General features: G+C 36.8%; 2 protein-coding genes across 7 annotated transcripts in view; both read right to left on the bottom strand.

Moving 5' to 3' along the window:
• ebf1a (EBF transcription factor 1a) overlaps positions 1–8,541 on the bottom strand; it is a 158,437-nt gene extending 149,896 nt beyond the window's left edge. For all 6 annotated transcript variants that reach the window (XM_051127866.1, XM_051127869.1, XM_051127871.1 and 3 more), the window contains exons 1-4: positions 7,865–8,541; positions 6,944–7,100; positions 6,098–6,161; positions 5,229–5,284 (exon numbers count right to left, since the gene is read on the bottom strand). In XM_051127866.1, coding sequence (XP_050983823.1) covers positions 5,229–5,284; positions 6,098–6,161; positions 6,944–7,100; positions 7,865–7,998 — 411 coding nt within the window. In that variant the 5' untranslated portion in view covers positions 7,999–8,541. The remainder of the gene's footprint in view (positions 1–5,228; positions 5,285–6,097; positions 6,162–6,943; positions 7,101–7,864) is intronic.
• Positions 8,542–15,016: 6,475 nt separating this feature from the next.
• Positions 15,017–15,809, bottom strand: part of rnf145a (ring finger protein 145a) — a 24,016-nt gene continuing 23,223 nt past the window's right edge. The window contains 1 exon segment of the mRNA XM_051128204.1: positions 15,017–15,809. This exon segment is cut by the window's right edge and continues 661 nt beyond it. The gene's annotated coding sequence lies outside the window, so the exon portion shown is untranslated.

Raw genomic sequence — 15,809 nt, 5'->3', positions numbered from 1 at the left:
TCTCCCGTGTAAATTTATTTAGGAATCTGCCCGAAGCTTAACTCTAGAAAACACACACGCAGCAACAGGCGAGCTACAGCTTGGAGTTACCAAGCGGTTCCAGCCCAGCACTTTCCTGAACAAAGCTCTCCTTAAGGAGGGCCACGGAGCGCATGAAACATGCATGGCACGGTGCGCCGAGGTGTGTGTGAAGCTTTCATTAGGCCCTGATGCTGCTTTTAATGCATATTTTATATTGCACAAACTGCTCCTCAAATCTCGTTTGAGAGCCGCCAGTGCTGCCTTGAACTGACAGCCGCATCTGAGGCATGTAAACAATGCACTGTAAATACATGAAAACACATTTCCCTCTTTGTTACCATCACGCTAGCGTGTCAGCGCAGTGTGTGTGCGCATTAAGCCCGCGTATGCCATTCGCTTTTGTTCTGCGCTTCAGCTGTTGAGGGAAACAGTTGGATGGAAGGATAAAGAGCGAGAGAGAGAGTCTTTTACTGCATTGTCTTCATCAGATCTGTCACGAGCTCATGCGTTGATCACAGATACGGCCTGTCAGCTTGACACCCGCTCCATCTCTCCTCACCCGCTCCAACCGTTCCCACAGGCATATATGGGTTTATTGGGAGACGGCCGCTGAATATGTCAGTTTGAATACGAACCGCTTACTTGATTTGGAGGCAAAGTTGTTTGATTGTCTCTAATAGCTGCGCGTATGTACAGAAGCTGACTGTGTGGTCAGCCGACTGGACTTTACCGCCTTGCTAAGTGCTAAAGAGAAGTGTGTGTTGAACAGCTCTATAAACCTGCTCATCAGCCCTCCCGCCTGACACTGCCAAAGCCAGCACATGCTGAGTGGAGAGGCGCTCTGTAGCCTCTCTGTACAGAGTTATGGGGCTTTAATGGGAAATCTTAAACACATTGCAAGCACTCCTCAGCATATGTAGGCTGACTGCTCACCGCAGAGTGGTTTTGGACCGGTTTTCCGAAAGGCATTTAAAGACCAGCTAACACTCTGTCATAACCTAAGCTGTGTTTCACACTGACATGGACGAGAAAAAAAAACAGCACAGTCAAACAACAACGAGAGCAGAAACGTCTAAAGAGGAGCCAGACATAAGGCCAGTTTTCTTAACACAAACAGCTCACATTAACAAAACGCAGCAAAATACAAAGCAACTTTCTGTTGGTCAATATCCTGATTACGTGGATTTCGCTTGAAATTCGCACTCAAAATTTCGTAGAACAACAGTATACCTTACCCTTTAAAAAAAGTATGGTACACAAATGTGGGAATGTTTGAGAAAGGAATTCTGGGAAATGTAGTATTTTTAGGAATGTAAAAAGTAAATGTAAATCCACTGTGGAGTGATATGTGACCTTGGACCGCAGAACCAGTCATAAGAGTCAGTTTTTTTTAAATTGAGATTTATATATCATCTGAAAGCTGAATAAATAGGCTTTCCATTGATATATGGTTTGTTAAGACAATATTTGGCCGAGATACAATTATTTGAAAAATCTGGAATCTGAGGGTGCAGAAAAAATAAACATATTGAGAAAATCGCCTTTAAAGTTTTCCAAATTAAGTTCTTAGCTATGCATATCACTAATCAAAAATAAAGTTTTGATATATTTACGGTAGGAAATTTACAAAAAAAAATCTGTAGGCATATGCTTAACGCAGAGTGGTTTTGGACCAAGTTTTCTGAAAGGCATTTAAAGACCAGCTAACACTGTCATAACCTAAGCTGTGTTTCACACTGAGATGGATGAGAAAAAATGGCAGAAAAGTCTAAAAAGGAGCCAGACATGAGGCCAGTTTTCTTAACACAAACAGCTCACATTAACAAAATGCAGCAAAATTTATGTCAGTTTCATACAAAGCAACCTTCTGTTGGTCAATATCCTGATTATGTGGATTTCGATTGAAACGACTGAAGTTCACACTCAAAGTTTTGTAGAACAACAGTATACCTTGCCCTTTAAAAAAGGTATTGTATGCAAATATGGGAACATTTGAGAAAGAGATTCTGGGAAATGTAGTATTTTTAGGACCGTAAAAGTAAATGTAAATCCACTGTGGAGTGATATGTGACCTTGGACCACAAAACCAGTCATGAGGGTCAGTTTTTTGAAATTGAGAAAAACTGAATAAAGCTGAATAAATAAGCTTTCCATTGACATATGGTTTGTTAGGACAATATTTGGCCAAGACACAATTATTTGAAACTCTAGAATCTGAGAGTGCAAAAAAATCTAAATATTGAGAAAATCGCCTTTAAAGTTGTCCAAATTAAGTTCTTAGCAATATATATTACTAATCAGAAATAAAGTTTTGATATATTTACGGTAGGAAATTTACAAAAAATCTGTAGGCATATGTAGGCTGACTGCTCACCGCAGAGTGGTTTTGGACCGGGTTTTCAGAAAGGCATTTAAAGACCAGCTAACACTCTGTCATAACCTAAGCCGTGTTTCACACTGACATGGATGAGAAAAAAAAACAGCACCGTCAAACGACAAAGAGAGCAGAAAAGTCTAAAGAGGAGCCAGACATAAGGCCAGTTTGTTTATTGATGTCACTTTCATACAAAGCAACTCTCTCTTGGTCAATGCAGTAAAACCATGCGTTAAATCCTGATTACATTGATTCCTATAGTATTGAAATGACTGAAGTTTGTACTCAAAATTTCGTTGAACAACAGTATACCTTGCCCCTTCAAAAAGCGATTGTACGCAAATATGGGAACATTTGAGAAAGGGATTCTGGGAAATGTAGTTGTTGTTGTTAAAAACCTTTTTGTTGTATTTACCATGTTTTTTGGACATTATACCATGATAAAATCACTGTCAGAACCTTTAGGTGCTTAAAAAGTGACAATATGTGACCCTGGACCACAAAACCAGTCATTAGCGGCATGGGTATATTTGTAGCAATATCCAAAAACACATTGTATGGGTCAAAATTATTTTCTTTTATGCCAAAAATCATTAGGATATTAAGTATAGCTCATGTTCCATAGATATTTTGTAAATTTCCTACCGTGAATATATCAAAACTTAATTTTTGATTAGTAAGATGCATTGCTAAAAACTTAATTTAGACAACTTTAAAGCCATTTTTTTTTTTTTTTTTATATTTTGATTTTTTTGCACCCTCAGATTGCAGATTTTCAAATAGTTGTATCTCGGCCAAATATTGTCCTGTCCTAACAAACCACACATTGAATGGAAAATGTATTTATTCAGCTTTCAGATGTATAAATCTCAATTTTAAAAAACTGACCCTTATGACTAATTTTGTAGTCCAGGGTCACATATAGTTGTTTCTTTAACTGTACTGCCAAGCTGACAAGCTGTTGTACCCCTTAAGAAACAAATTTTGCGAATTTTTATGCAAACACCAAGTTTGTTTCAAAGTACTTTGCTTTACTATCTGATACTTGCAAGCATGTTGACTTGGCTGTCGAACTCTCTTTCACACACACTCTTTCTCTCTTTCTCGCTTACTCAGTGGCACCACATCATTAACAGGTATGGCAGGGCCGTTTGCCACAGAAATAGCCAGTAAATCAGTCGGTAATATATGTGCACGTGGGAGACAACCCTGGGGAGATAAACGGCTTTTTATTGAGACACTCAGTGAAAGGCTGAGCCGAGGCCAGTCCCCCCTGGCCACTGTATTTACCTCAGGGGTGTCAGAGAACAGTCTCTCTCCCTCAGCACAACGCTCCTGCCTTTCACCCACACACATAAATCTGTCCCGCTACACCCCGGCCAAACCGCCGAGCAGAGCGAGGGCAAGAACTAGCATCAGTAACAGCACCTAGCTTCTCGCACATAAACATTCATGCAAAGGAAATTATAAACCACAAACAAATCACACAATACAGAAAGGGGAGCTCCGAAACAGTTTGAGCCAAATCTAACATCCAGGGATTCTGTAGTAGGAATTTCTGAATAGAAATGAACGCTTTGGGTCATGACAAAAAGGTATGTAAGTGAAAATGTAGTTTTTGCTTTTTTGTAATACATGAATTAATAGTAAAATAAAATTGTAATATTGAAATGTGCAATAATTACATTAATTTACATTAATTTTTGTTGCTTTAAAAAAATATATATAAGCTATAATACATTTAAGAAAGCATTCTGTGAAAGACTAAATGTTTTATACTTAATTATACTCTCAGATGAGTTTTAGCACTTCTCTCATTCTCCACACACACACACACACACACACACATAATGAAGCAAATCAGTAGCAACAAGGTGGAACAACAGGGTAAACGTGCTGGCATGTTTAAATCACATGATGTACTAAGTGTTCATAGCGTTAGCCGGCTGTCTGTCACAGCGCCTGCTAATTACCTCATATCCATACACACTTCATCCTGCCTGGGGTCACACACACATACACACATATTACTTGTCATACAAAATGACTATTATAAAAACAGCATGAGAAATACAATTACTTTATTTTATTAATCAAAATAGCTTCTACTAAATATTTTAGAATTATGAACCCAATTTGAAATAAAATTTACTGTCACTCTTCTTGACTATTTGCATTGTTGAATACACTTCCCTAAAGTGCCTTCAAAACAACATTTATAGTCAGAGATCATGAGAGAGGAAACGAGGGGATGAGTGGGAAAGAGAGAATGAGAGAGGGGGAGGCTGTTTCTGTTTGGGGGGGAAAAGGAAGAGCGCCTCATATGAGATTGTGAGGTCACTCTTGCTGCCCTGTGTTTTCTCATATAAGTTTTTCTCTAGGGTTAAAGCTCACAACCTGCACATGCGTGTTCACAACAAGCATCTGTTCCCACAACACATTTGAATATGCACAGATAGATCTTTGCAGTAGTCACACGCATACACACACACACTCAAAGTATGCTGTTTAAACATTGAAAGGCATCGCTGGATAATCCCCTGTGACAGACAATGAATACAACTGAAAGTCTCTTTCTTTCTTTCTCTCCTCAGCTATCAATCTCACTGCCACACGTATGCACATAAATACATGCATACGCTCAGTCATCTTAAATGATGTCCCAGAGAGAGTATGTCATATTTAGACACTAACCGATCCTCGTGCCCCTGAGGCATGCTAGAGCGTGTAACCCCAAACTCACCAGGGTGCACGGCACACACATTCACTCTCACTGCAAATCACACACAGGCTCTCACCGGCGAACCGTGGGGATTTTCAAAAAACGTCTTACCTGTTTGGTCATGGAGTCAATCAGGCGTACATAAAAGTCCTGTTCTGTTCTGATGCCTGTAGATGAGAGAAAATAAGTCCTCTTTAACTCACAATGCAATGCAGGTCATATGCACAAACGTGGATCAGAAATGAATCCACCAGGTATATATTTACCATTCACAATGGCATGGCTTTAATACAGTATAGATGCTTTAAATGTCTAGACAACCCAACCCAACATAGACTGCAGGCAGTGTTAAAGGCTTAAGAAAAAAATGGCTTTGGATGAAACTCAAACTTATATTGACTCACATACATACTAAAATAAAAATAGCTTTTAGAAAGAAAAAGCATAAGAAAAAAAATATGCAACTTACAGACATAATAAAAAAAAACACCATGATTATCAGCAAACTAAATATATACGCTCAGGAACGTGGAAGACTGGCGCAACAAATTTTCAAACGCCTGGTTGTCGTTTACCACATTAGCAGACAGAAAAGAGTGTACTTTCATTATGGCCAGGCCATTAGCTTCCATCAAAAATGAAGTGCACATTTCTGCAAAAAGCGCAACCGGAAAAGTGCACTAATGGGGATCGTTTTGTGTTTCATTAATGTTTATAGTAAAAACGTTACGACTTTGCTGCGCATTTTAATCTCTTTTGTTAGAACAATTATACGAATTGTTATAACAGTTATTATTTTTATTATTTCAGGACATTATATTCATTTTAATCAGTTTGATATAATTACGTAATTAATTATTTATTTCTTTGTCACCCCTCCTTTGCTGTCTTTTTATTTTATTCAGATTGTCGCGCTGAAGCAATTCCCTGATGTGTTTATGCAAAGTTCAATGAGTCTTAGATGATGCATTCCTTCTTACCGTTGCTGTAAAGAAGCTGCAATCTGTAATGGATCCCATTGTTGGTCTTTTCTCCGGTAGATTCCTGCAAAAATAAATTCGATGGTTAGCAGGAAAAAACTGTTTGACTATTTCTGACGAGCCCCGTGAGTCAAACCGGCTATTCCCTTGCGGACCAGGAGGCCGCCAAAAAAAAAAAAAAAAAAAAAAAAAAAAACACTGCAAACGCACATTAACTCAACCGAAACAAAAATGGTACAAAACAGAGTCGTTTTCACTGAGTGGCTAAAAATACCTGCGTCTTTTTTTAAAAAAATAAAAACGTTTTGTGTATACAGTGTGATTTCACAATTCAGTAATAATACGCCCGGGGTATAGATGTGCACAAACTAAATATTCAGTAAGCATTAATAGCCATATTTTAATAAAATCAGCAGACACTTCTCTCACTGAGATTAATTTACAAATGCTTACAAACAATTTTATTTGCATATAGTATTTTTAAAGCAGTATATGATACTAGAATATTAACTTTATGACCTATCACTGTAGCATTTCTGCAAAATACAGATGTGTTGGTAAATGCATGAACTACTAAAAGGAAAAACATAAAACATGAGGCTCTCTTAAATTATAAGTGAATATGTAAAAATGAAAAAAATAAAATATAATAATTAAATACAGGTTTAGGAGATTCATGACTGAACAGTAATTTAATGTAAGACTGTGATTTATTGAGTATAGGCAAATAAGCTTTCAGCTGTAGGCTAATATCAATGACATTTTATCTATTAGCCTATAATAATTATCACAAGCGATTTTCATTCAAATCTGCAAAACCAATACACAAAAGAACGTTTCACTTGCCTTTTCTTTCTCAACAAATCCAACAAAAGAGGTTCGTTCAATTTCCACGGGTTGTCCTTGTCTGTCGTATAGCGCTAAAACGAAGTGGAAGAAGTTGGATTTGCGAAGATTTGAAGGAGGCTGCTTCTCAAAGTGTGCTCGAGCAAGACCCACTCCACTATGAACACATACAAGACAGACAGAAAGAGGATGAAATATTCATGTGTATATTAAAATAATAATAATAATAATAATAAAAACAATACTTTTGTGATACTTAACTAAAATTTCCTAAAGAGCTGAAATGCTTTTTTCTTTTTTCAAATTGCATTGCAAAAGTTTGCAAAAATGAACTTTGACAGATTAATAGTTTTTAAAAATATATTTAAAAGTAGCCTGTTAATGATAGGCTAATCTTTTAAAAACAGTCATTGAGACTGTAAACGTTAATTGTTTTTATTTTCTTAAAAAGCAACAACAGAATTAGTTGTTGTTAATTGAAAAATAATTAATATAAATATATCTGAATCTAATAACTCTGTTTAGCTGCTTATGGCAGACTACTGGTCTGGATTGTCTTTTAAATTAAAATTTTTAAAGCTACAGAATCAATGCCAAACTACTGATTGCAAAGTCGCTTCTAAGCAAACGTTTATGGCTATTTTAACGTTAGAAATAATAATGCTAGAAATAATTAAAAAACAGTTTTAATGTGACTTGCAACTCAAGCATTGTGTCTGCTGGTGCTAAGAGCGCGCCGAGGAGGATGCTACGAACTTATCGCAGCAATAAATCAATCTCTTTGTCACCTGGTTATTAATAAGCCGATATCGCGCACTGATTAGAATGATCTACATGGGCGTTTTGTGTCGTCCCAGGATGATAAGCGCACAATATTCCGTCTAGTTGTTCCCGTGGCGCTGAAGACCGCCGCCGGCTTACCTCTGAGCGGCTGTGTTCGCATCCAACACTCCGGCACCCTGCATCCATGTCCGGACAGCGTTCATCCCGGCACCGATGGGCTCCTCTTTCATACTACTCCCGCTCCTTTGAATGCTGTCTTGAATCCCGAACATGAAAACAGACTCCTGTCACCGTCTCAGTCGGTGCTTGCTTCTTTTGATCGCTCCGTTAAAAAAAGACAAGGAGAAGTGTACGGGTGAGCAGGTGTCACCGCGTTTGTCTCTATTAGCGCTTCCTCTCTGAAACAGAAAATAGAGCGACGTGCCAAAAGAAACGCGAGATGTCAACATCCAGGTTTAGTGAACACCGTGCAACAATAAACAAACAAACAAAAACTACAAGATTACACTGGAGGTCCCTTTGGTCTACCGTGCGCACAAAAAAAAAAGTCTAATGTCACTTTAAGAAACAATAGGATCAAGAGCGGGCTTCGCTGAGGGTTAGATCAAATGTCATCATCCAGAGACTATTTTTTTTCTTTATTTTCTCCTCCTTTTCCTTTCCTGTCTTTCTCCACAAAGAGTATTCTCTGATCAAATCACATGAATGAGCAATATGAAATCAACCAGGAGAGGTGGACCCTTGTGGAGACAGCTCCCTCGCTGTTCCCCTTGTTCAAACGGGAGTGATTTGTGTCCTTTCCCAAAGGAATCCGATTTGACTGTCTCTGGGAACTAAACACAAGCAAACTAACCCCAAAGGGAGGAGGAAGAGGAGGAGGGAGTGACGGCGCACGCAGGGCCGCCCCCCAAACATAAGTAAAGCCGAACTACCATTAGCTGTCCACCCAACCACGAAGCCCGTCGCCTAATTAGATATCACAGCCCGCCCTGCCCACTTAGCGAGCGGCGTGTTTAGAGAGAAAACCAGAAAGAAGTTACGCGCGAGTTAAATGTCACCGGAGTGCGCAGTTGAAGCCAAATTGATGCGGTTCGCATGAACGCGGAGTTGTTTTTTTAACATTGGAAAGTTATTTTAGAAAAAGCACAGTAAGTTTGCTTAAATACTGGGCTAGGGATGACTTAGTGCGATGATTATTTAATAACTTGCAAGGGTTGGATTTTTGAAAGAGATTTATCAAGAAAATTCTGTTCGTCGAGTCTTTTGGCGCCCCTGGCACAGTTAAGCAAATATCAACCTGGAGATTTTTAAACAAAACGCAACAGTATTTTCTTGAAATGTGTAAATATCATAAACTGATAAATAATGACAGTATTTATTTGTTGAAATATCGATAATGATCCTGACACAAAAAAGTGCTCAAGCAGCCCACTGTTGCTATGGTTACCTGCTAGACGAACATTATGTTCGTGAGCGTCTGTTTACATCCAGCAGGTAAAAATGGACTCTTGCTAACTTTTGTAATAACCAACTTTGTTGGTTAGTGAAACAATTCCAAGCAGCCTTTGTCACATTAGGATATTATTCCATATTTAAAACGTTTGTCGAATAAATTTAATTAAGACCGTGATTAAGTAAACAGAGATCACCTGTCATCGAAATGATGAGAGTTTTATTAAACGCATGTACGAGAGACATTAACCCATGTGATGTGTTTGACAACTAACGTGAGGATTAGTGTCACAATTAGTCTTTACATTTTTTTTAGTAAAAGGTCGTAAATGTGAACTTTGTCGCTTTAGATTTTCAACAGATTATCAGTTAAAAACAAATCATAAATGTATTACTAATATGACAGTGATTTAATACGTTTTGTATTTAAAAACGCCATTGCTGATAAAGAACTCATGTACACATATTATAATCCATAAAACACCAGTTCTGACAGTAGCCTATATAAACGACGCATTAAACAAAACTGGATAGTTCTGACCCAAACAGTTTAACAGCTGCTTTGTCAGATTTGATATAAAACGATAGCAATAAATGCTGGGAGCGCAAAAGCATTTTACACAGCAGCACTTTGTGTTTTTCATTTTTAACACAAATGCAGTTTTGTTTCAGATTTAGAATGCAACTATAAAGCTTTGTTATATTTTAGAAATGTGCAAAAATGAGCACATCCATGCAGGGGAAATGGATATTGTAGACCTAATTTAAATCCTCCAAAGCGGACGGAGGAAGTATAAGAGAGTCCCGTCCAATCCAGTGCTGGTCAGGCAGAGGGGAATTCTGCTCCCCCCCTGGGTCCCTGTATATTTATATTCCCACACAGCAGTTTAAAGTGGTAGAAACTACACAAGGAGTCTCAGTGGAAACGGTATATTTTCATGCGTCCAAATAAGAAACAGACCGGTTATTTAACCTATTAAAACGCGATTGTGCATCACTTAAATATAGGGTATATAGCTTCATATGCATGTGTGTATGTGTGCATGGAAAAAAAAATCAATTTGCAATCTTTAAAAAAAGTGCACGTATGATAATCTTATATATATATATATATATATATAAAATACTCAAATTAACCCTTATATAATATAACTAATCCTATTGCTGACAGGGACAAATTCGATTTGATTTGTAAAACAGATGTCCACATAAATCACGCTGTCGTTGATGAGTACTAACCATATAATTGAATTAAATAACCATAAGATGAATCATAATGTAAAACAAAGTTCTTGTCACTTGAGATAATTCAGTCGGTACTTTTGCCAGTTTCAAACGATAAGGCCGCATGTCTAAATTTATATTTAGGTATATATCTTTAGTCTATAGTCTGCTAACACTGCAGGTAGTTTTGATAGAATGCACAATCCGTACAACATAAAAAATATATAATAATAATAATAAAACTTTTTTTTTCGTCAAGGTCAGGCTGCGAGAAAGCACCTCGATGATAATTATGTTTATTAATGCACCAAAATAACCAGTAGCCTATTACTTTTGGCTTTGTGCTCAATGTCAGTTTGACGTTGTAGAGAAATTGAGAAATAAAATTTCAGCTGGTGGCGATTATGACAACTGCTAAAATGTATGCGTATTTTATACATAATATAACGACTAAGAGAGTATGATTTGTGGAAATGAAAAGAAATCTCATGAAGTGTTTCCGACTCCTCAGAGAATCGGGCACAGGAGGCTTGTGGTTAATCGTTGACAGCCCAACATTGCCATCTTATGGCCACACATAGAAACACATTTGGAAATATAGTAGTAATATAGTCATCTAAAAACTTTATGTACTGGCTCATGTCATTCCAAGCCCATAGGATGTTCTTCAGTGAAACCAAAAAAGTTAGGCAGAATTCCAGGGAATGACGGACTCACTTGACTTCAAGTTAATCCAGTCATTCTGAGTAAAAAGTAACAGAATTTGTCTTAAACTGTCTTTTGTCAGAATTAAATTGTGATAAGCCTACTTTTGAATAACTGTACATTACAACAGAAACCTTATCAAGATTTAGGTAGGAAGAGAGAAAAAATACTTTCCTGCGACTCTTGACCTTAACCTGGCTGTTCCGTTGAGTCACACAAACCGAAATGAATGGAGGAGAGACTCACACTGGAGGGGACTTGCGAAGACAACATAATTTATATTCTGGTTCCGTGAGAAAAAGTACCTAGGGAATATCAAAATGACCGAGTGCTTTGTTCTTGCGTTTCACATGTAACTTTTTTTTCCTCTTTTTTACACAAAGGTCGGAGTTCAAGGCTAACTTTGATCAGAAGGATGGAGAGGGGTTAAAGGCTAGCACTCTTTGATTTGCTAATGTTTCCTCCATTCTCTTTTCCTGGCCCTCATGCTAAAGGGAGTTAAAGTGCTCACACAGGAAAAGCAGATAAATGCTCTCATCTGCCTATACTGAGACACCTCACACTGCGCTTAAATACAGTGGGAATATGCGTATGCCATAACTTTAAACTGTTTATCGCATTTCCAAAACTATATAGTAAAAGAGTTATGCTGAAAGAGTAGTTATGACTGATGACTGCTGATCTTCAGACCTCTGCAAGATGGTGAGTGGTCAGGAAATGAGTGCATATCCTGTCTGTGTCTCTTTTTCGGATGTTTTGATGGTTTCAACAGTCTGACATTACCTCAGCATTCAGGTGTGGGTCTGTTTGATTCATCACAGGTGGGTTTAAGAGCCCTGTAGGTCTTATTATGCTTTGGGAAAAGGCACTGTGGAAGAAAGCCAGGACAAATGTTTCATGGGTTAGTTTTGGATTTATTCTGACATTCAGGTTCACGTTCAGGAATGTTTTACTGAATTCAGCTCCAAGGTAGCCTTCTCAGAGCATCACACATTTTATGCTGTATAAAAGTAAAGTAAGGCTTATTCTAACTAGGGCTGTCACAATGTCAGATTTTTTTTTCATTACACAAAATGATCCTGGCCTCAAAAATCTTCACAATTTAAAATAACAGTTAAGTGTCTTTAAAAGCCCTCTTTTGTGCAAAAATATTTTCTTCCGCCACGCATTCAAATCTAAAGTTGACAGATTACAGCTGAGCCCAAGCTTGCCTTACTGATTCGTAAACTTCACTTTAGAACTAGTAAAAAAGGAACGTTGAGTTGCGTCATTAAAAGCTTACTGTATTACTCTATTAAAACCAGTGTATTATGTATAGTAGAGTATTATGAGAGAGAGATTGACTGAGCGATCGTGATTACCTGCATCTGATCCAGCATTCATTCTTCAGATCAATCTCATATTCACAATAAAACATTAGTTTTAATGTCCGATAGGCTATAATATCCTTTCATTTGTTAATGGTGATTCCTGATAACAGTTCCCTGCATTTCGTTGGCTGTGTACAAGCTGGTTTTGAAAGAAAAATAACTTCTTTGTTTAAAACTACTGTAGTATTTTTCAATTTAAAAGTCTTTATGCTGACTCCTAAAACAGTTACTTGTTGACATCTGATGTCGGAACAATGTAAATAAAAATCACTATCACGAACACATACACACATTGTTTTCTAATACTACTATTATTTATATAAACTATAATTTACTGAAAAATATTTAACAACAACAGCCATCATAAAAGTTGCTAGGCAATTCAGTCAAAAGTACACAGGCAGTTCTCTGATATACAGCATTAAATTTACATAAGCTTGATGATATTTTGCTCCAAATATTGTTCCAAAACTATTTGCTCTGGAACAAATAATAGATTAACGAGACCAAAGACTGCCCGTTAGATTTACCCAAAAGAAATTACATCTCATGTTTAACCACTATAGACAGCGGTAAATTCCAGAAGATCTGGCCGAGTTGAGGCGCTCTCTGTGGGTTCATTAACGCTGGAAAAGTCCAAGCAAATTTTCAAATAGTCATTATCTTTATTAACAAACCACATATTTGACCTCCAATCTAGTACACTCTCACCTAAAAAGCTCTTAAAACTACATTCCATGACAAATATGTTTTAAATTATAGTGGATTTGGGTGTCCGCCATGACACTTGCTGTGATAAATACGGCAAACAGATACAAACAGTAAAACGGTAAGTTCTGTTGGACTCTAATATCAACACTCTTATCAGCCAATCAGATTTGAGGACCAGAAAGAACTGTTGTATAATACTAAATGAATCATGCTGTCAAATTAGTCTTTATTTATTTGTTTTTCTTTCTTTTTTGAACAATGAATCACACCATTGCACACGAAAGGAACAACTATTTTAAAAAGATGAGACTAAAATACTCATCATGTGTCATCATACAAAACATTTTATTTCTGCATTTTATTCAACTAACAGCGACGGTGCTGTGAGACTTTCTGCGCCATGGCGCCCTCCGATGTCGACTATAAATGAAACAAATCACACGTGATTTGAAATCTAGTTATTAAAAAAAAAGTCATAAGGGTCAATTTTTCGAAATTGAGATTTATACACAATCTGAAAGCTGGATAAATAAGCTTTCCAATGATAGGATAGGACAATATGTGGCCGAGATACAACTATTTGAATAGCTGGAATCTGAGGGTGCAAAAAAATCAAAACATTGAGAAAATCGCCTTTAAAGTTGTCAAAATAAAGTTCTTAGCAATGCATAGTACTAATCAAAAACTACGTTTTGATACATTTACAGTAGGAATTTTCCTAAGTATCTTCATAGAACATGATCTTTACTTAATTTCCTAATGTTTTTTGGCATAAAAGAAAAATCTATAATTTTGACCCATACAATGTATTTTTGGCTACTGCTGCAAACATATCCCAGCGACTTAAGACTGGTTTTGTGGTCCAGGGTCACAATTATATGTGTCATATTGTCGTATGTGTGTTAATGGCTTTCAAATATTGCCAATATTGGTATATCGCGACACCCATAGTTCTAATTATCGGTAAATTAAATTCTTTTTTGTCCTTCATGTTCTATATTACAGGACTGAGGAGGTTAGGTTTTAAATGAGTTGTTCACTTTCAGAACAAAAAATTAAAGATAATTTACTGACCATCCAAGATGTGTCCATCAATTTTGTCATCCAAAATGTTTGTCTATCTTTCTTAAGTCGTAAAGAAATTATGTTTCTTGAGGAAAAAAAATCAGATTTTTTTTTTTCCATAGTGGACTTCTATGGTGCCCGCGAGTTTAAACTTCCAAAAAACAGTTTCAATGCAGCTTCAAACGGCTCTAAATGATCCAAGCCGAGGAAGAAGGGTCTTACCTAGCAAAACGATGTGTTATTTTCCAAAAACAAGTACAGTGTACATACTTTTTAACCTCAAACGCTCGTTTTGTCTATGCTCTGTGACGCGTATGCATTACAGTTAGGGTTGGTCGAAAAACTCCCCTCTCGTTTTCTCCTGGAATGTTTTCCTCAGAAATATAATTTCTTTACGACTGAAAAAAGAAAGACACGAACTTCTTGGATGACAAGGGGGTGAGTAAATTATCTGTAAAAAATGTTTGTTCTGGAAGTGAAGTTCTCCTTTAACGTTATGTCCAATAACCATTAAACAGTCAATATTAAAATCTGACACAATTTTGTATAAATAAATTAAAAGTGAAATTCTAAAAACTAAAAAGAGGTATTTTAAATGCATCAAGTGAATTTAGGCATCACAGTATGGAAAAACTTAAGATTATATCCAATATATTAATTATTAATAAATGAGTATTATTTTCATCATCACAGGTGGGTTTAAGAGCCCTGTAGGTCTTTTTACAACTCAGAAAGACATTATGTAAGAAAGCCAAGACAAATGTTTCATACTTGAGGTTTGGATTTATTCTGACATTCAGGTTCACGTTCAGACATCAGGCATATTTTAGTGAATTCAGCTGCAATTCAAACATAGCCTTCACAGAACATCATTCCACGTTTATGTTGTATAAAAAAAAGAAAAGGAGGATAAATTCAGAATGCTATTCTCCATTCTTATTCAGATTGGTTTAAAATGTAAAATAGCTGTAACAGCTTGGTTCTTTAATTAAAAAAAATGGTGGTTTAGATAAAAGTAACATTTTTGCAGATTAAAAATCCTACAGGCCAAATATCCTTCTATGTTAAATATATTAACTTAAACATTTAGTAAAAAGAAAAAACGGCAGTCGCAATGTGTGCTCATACATTCTCTAATGTATTCATATTCACAAATGCGCTAAATGCCAAATACTGATGAGAATGAAACTGTCTCCGAAACGATCAGTGCTTATCCACAGCCAAAGGCACGTCCCGCTAACACCACTAGAGGTCGCTACAGGCGTAGCGTTCATATAAGCCTGAGGCCACTTCATGACACTCGATGCTGCTTAACACTGTACTTTTGCATATCAAAACTCCTTTACATATATATTTGTACATGGGTATATATTTCATATATAACTTGATTCAATGCATACACACCAAAATATTTGGTATCAGACGAGACAAACTTTGGAGCATTGCTTTATGTTACATTAGTGCAAATGCAGTGGCATATATGTATATATAGTTCCTCTAAAGAAAACAGAGAACAGAAAAGACGGGCTACTGCTATAAGATACTGAGAGCGTGCT

The sequence above is a fragment of the Labeo rohita genome, chromosome 14 (assembly GCF_022985175.1).
Source record: "Labeo rohita strain BAU-BD-2019 chromosome 14, IGBB_LRoh.1.0, whole genome shotgun sequence".
NCBI lineage: Eukaryota > Metazoa > Chordata > Actinopteri > Cypriniformes > Cyprinidae > Labeo > Labeo rohita.
This window is presented reverse-complemented; position numbering and strand designations above follow the sequence as displayed.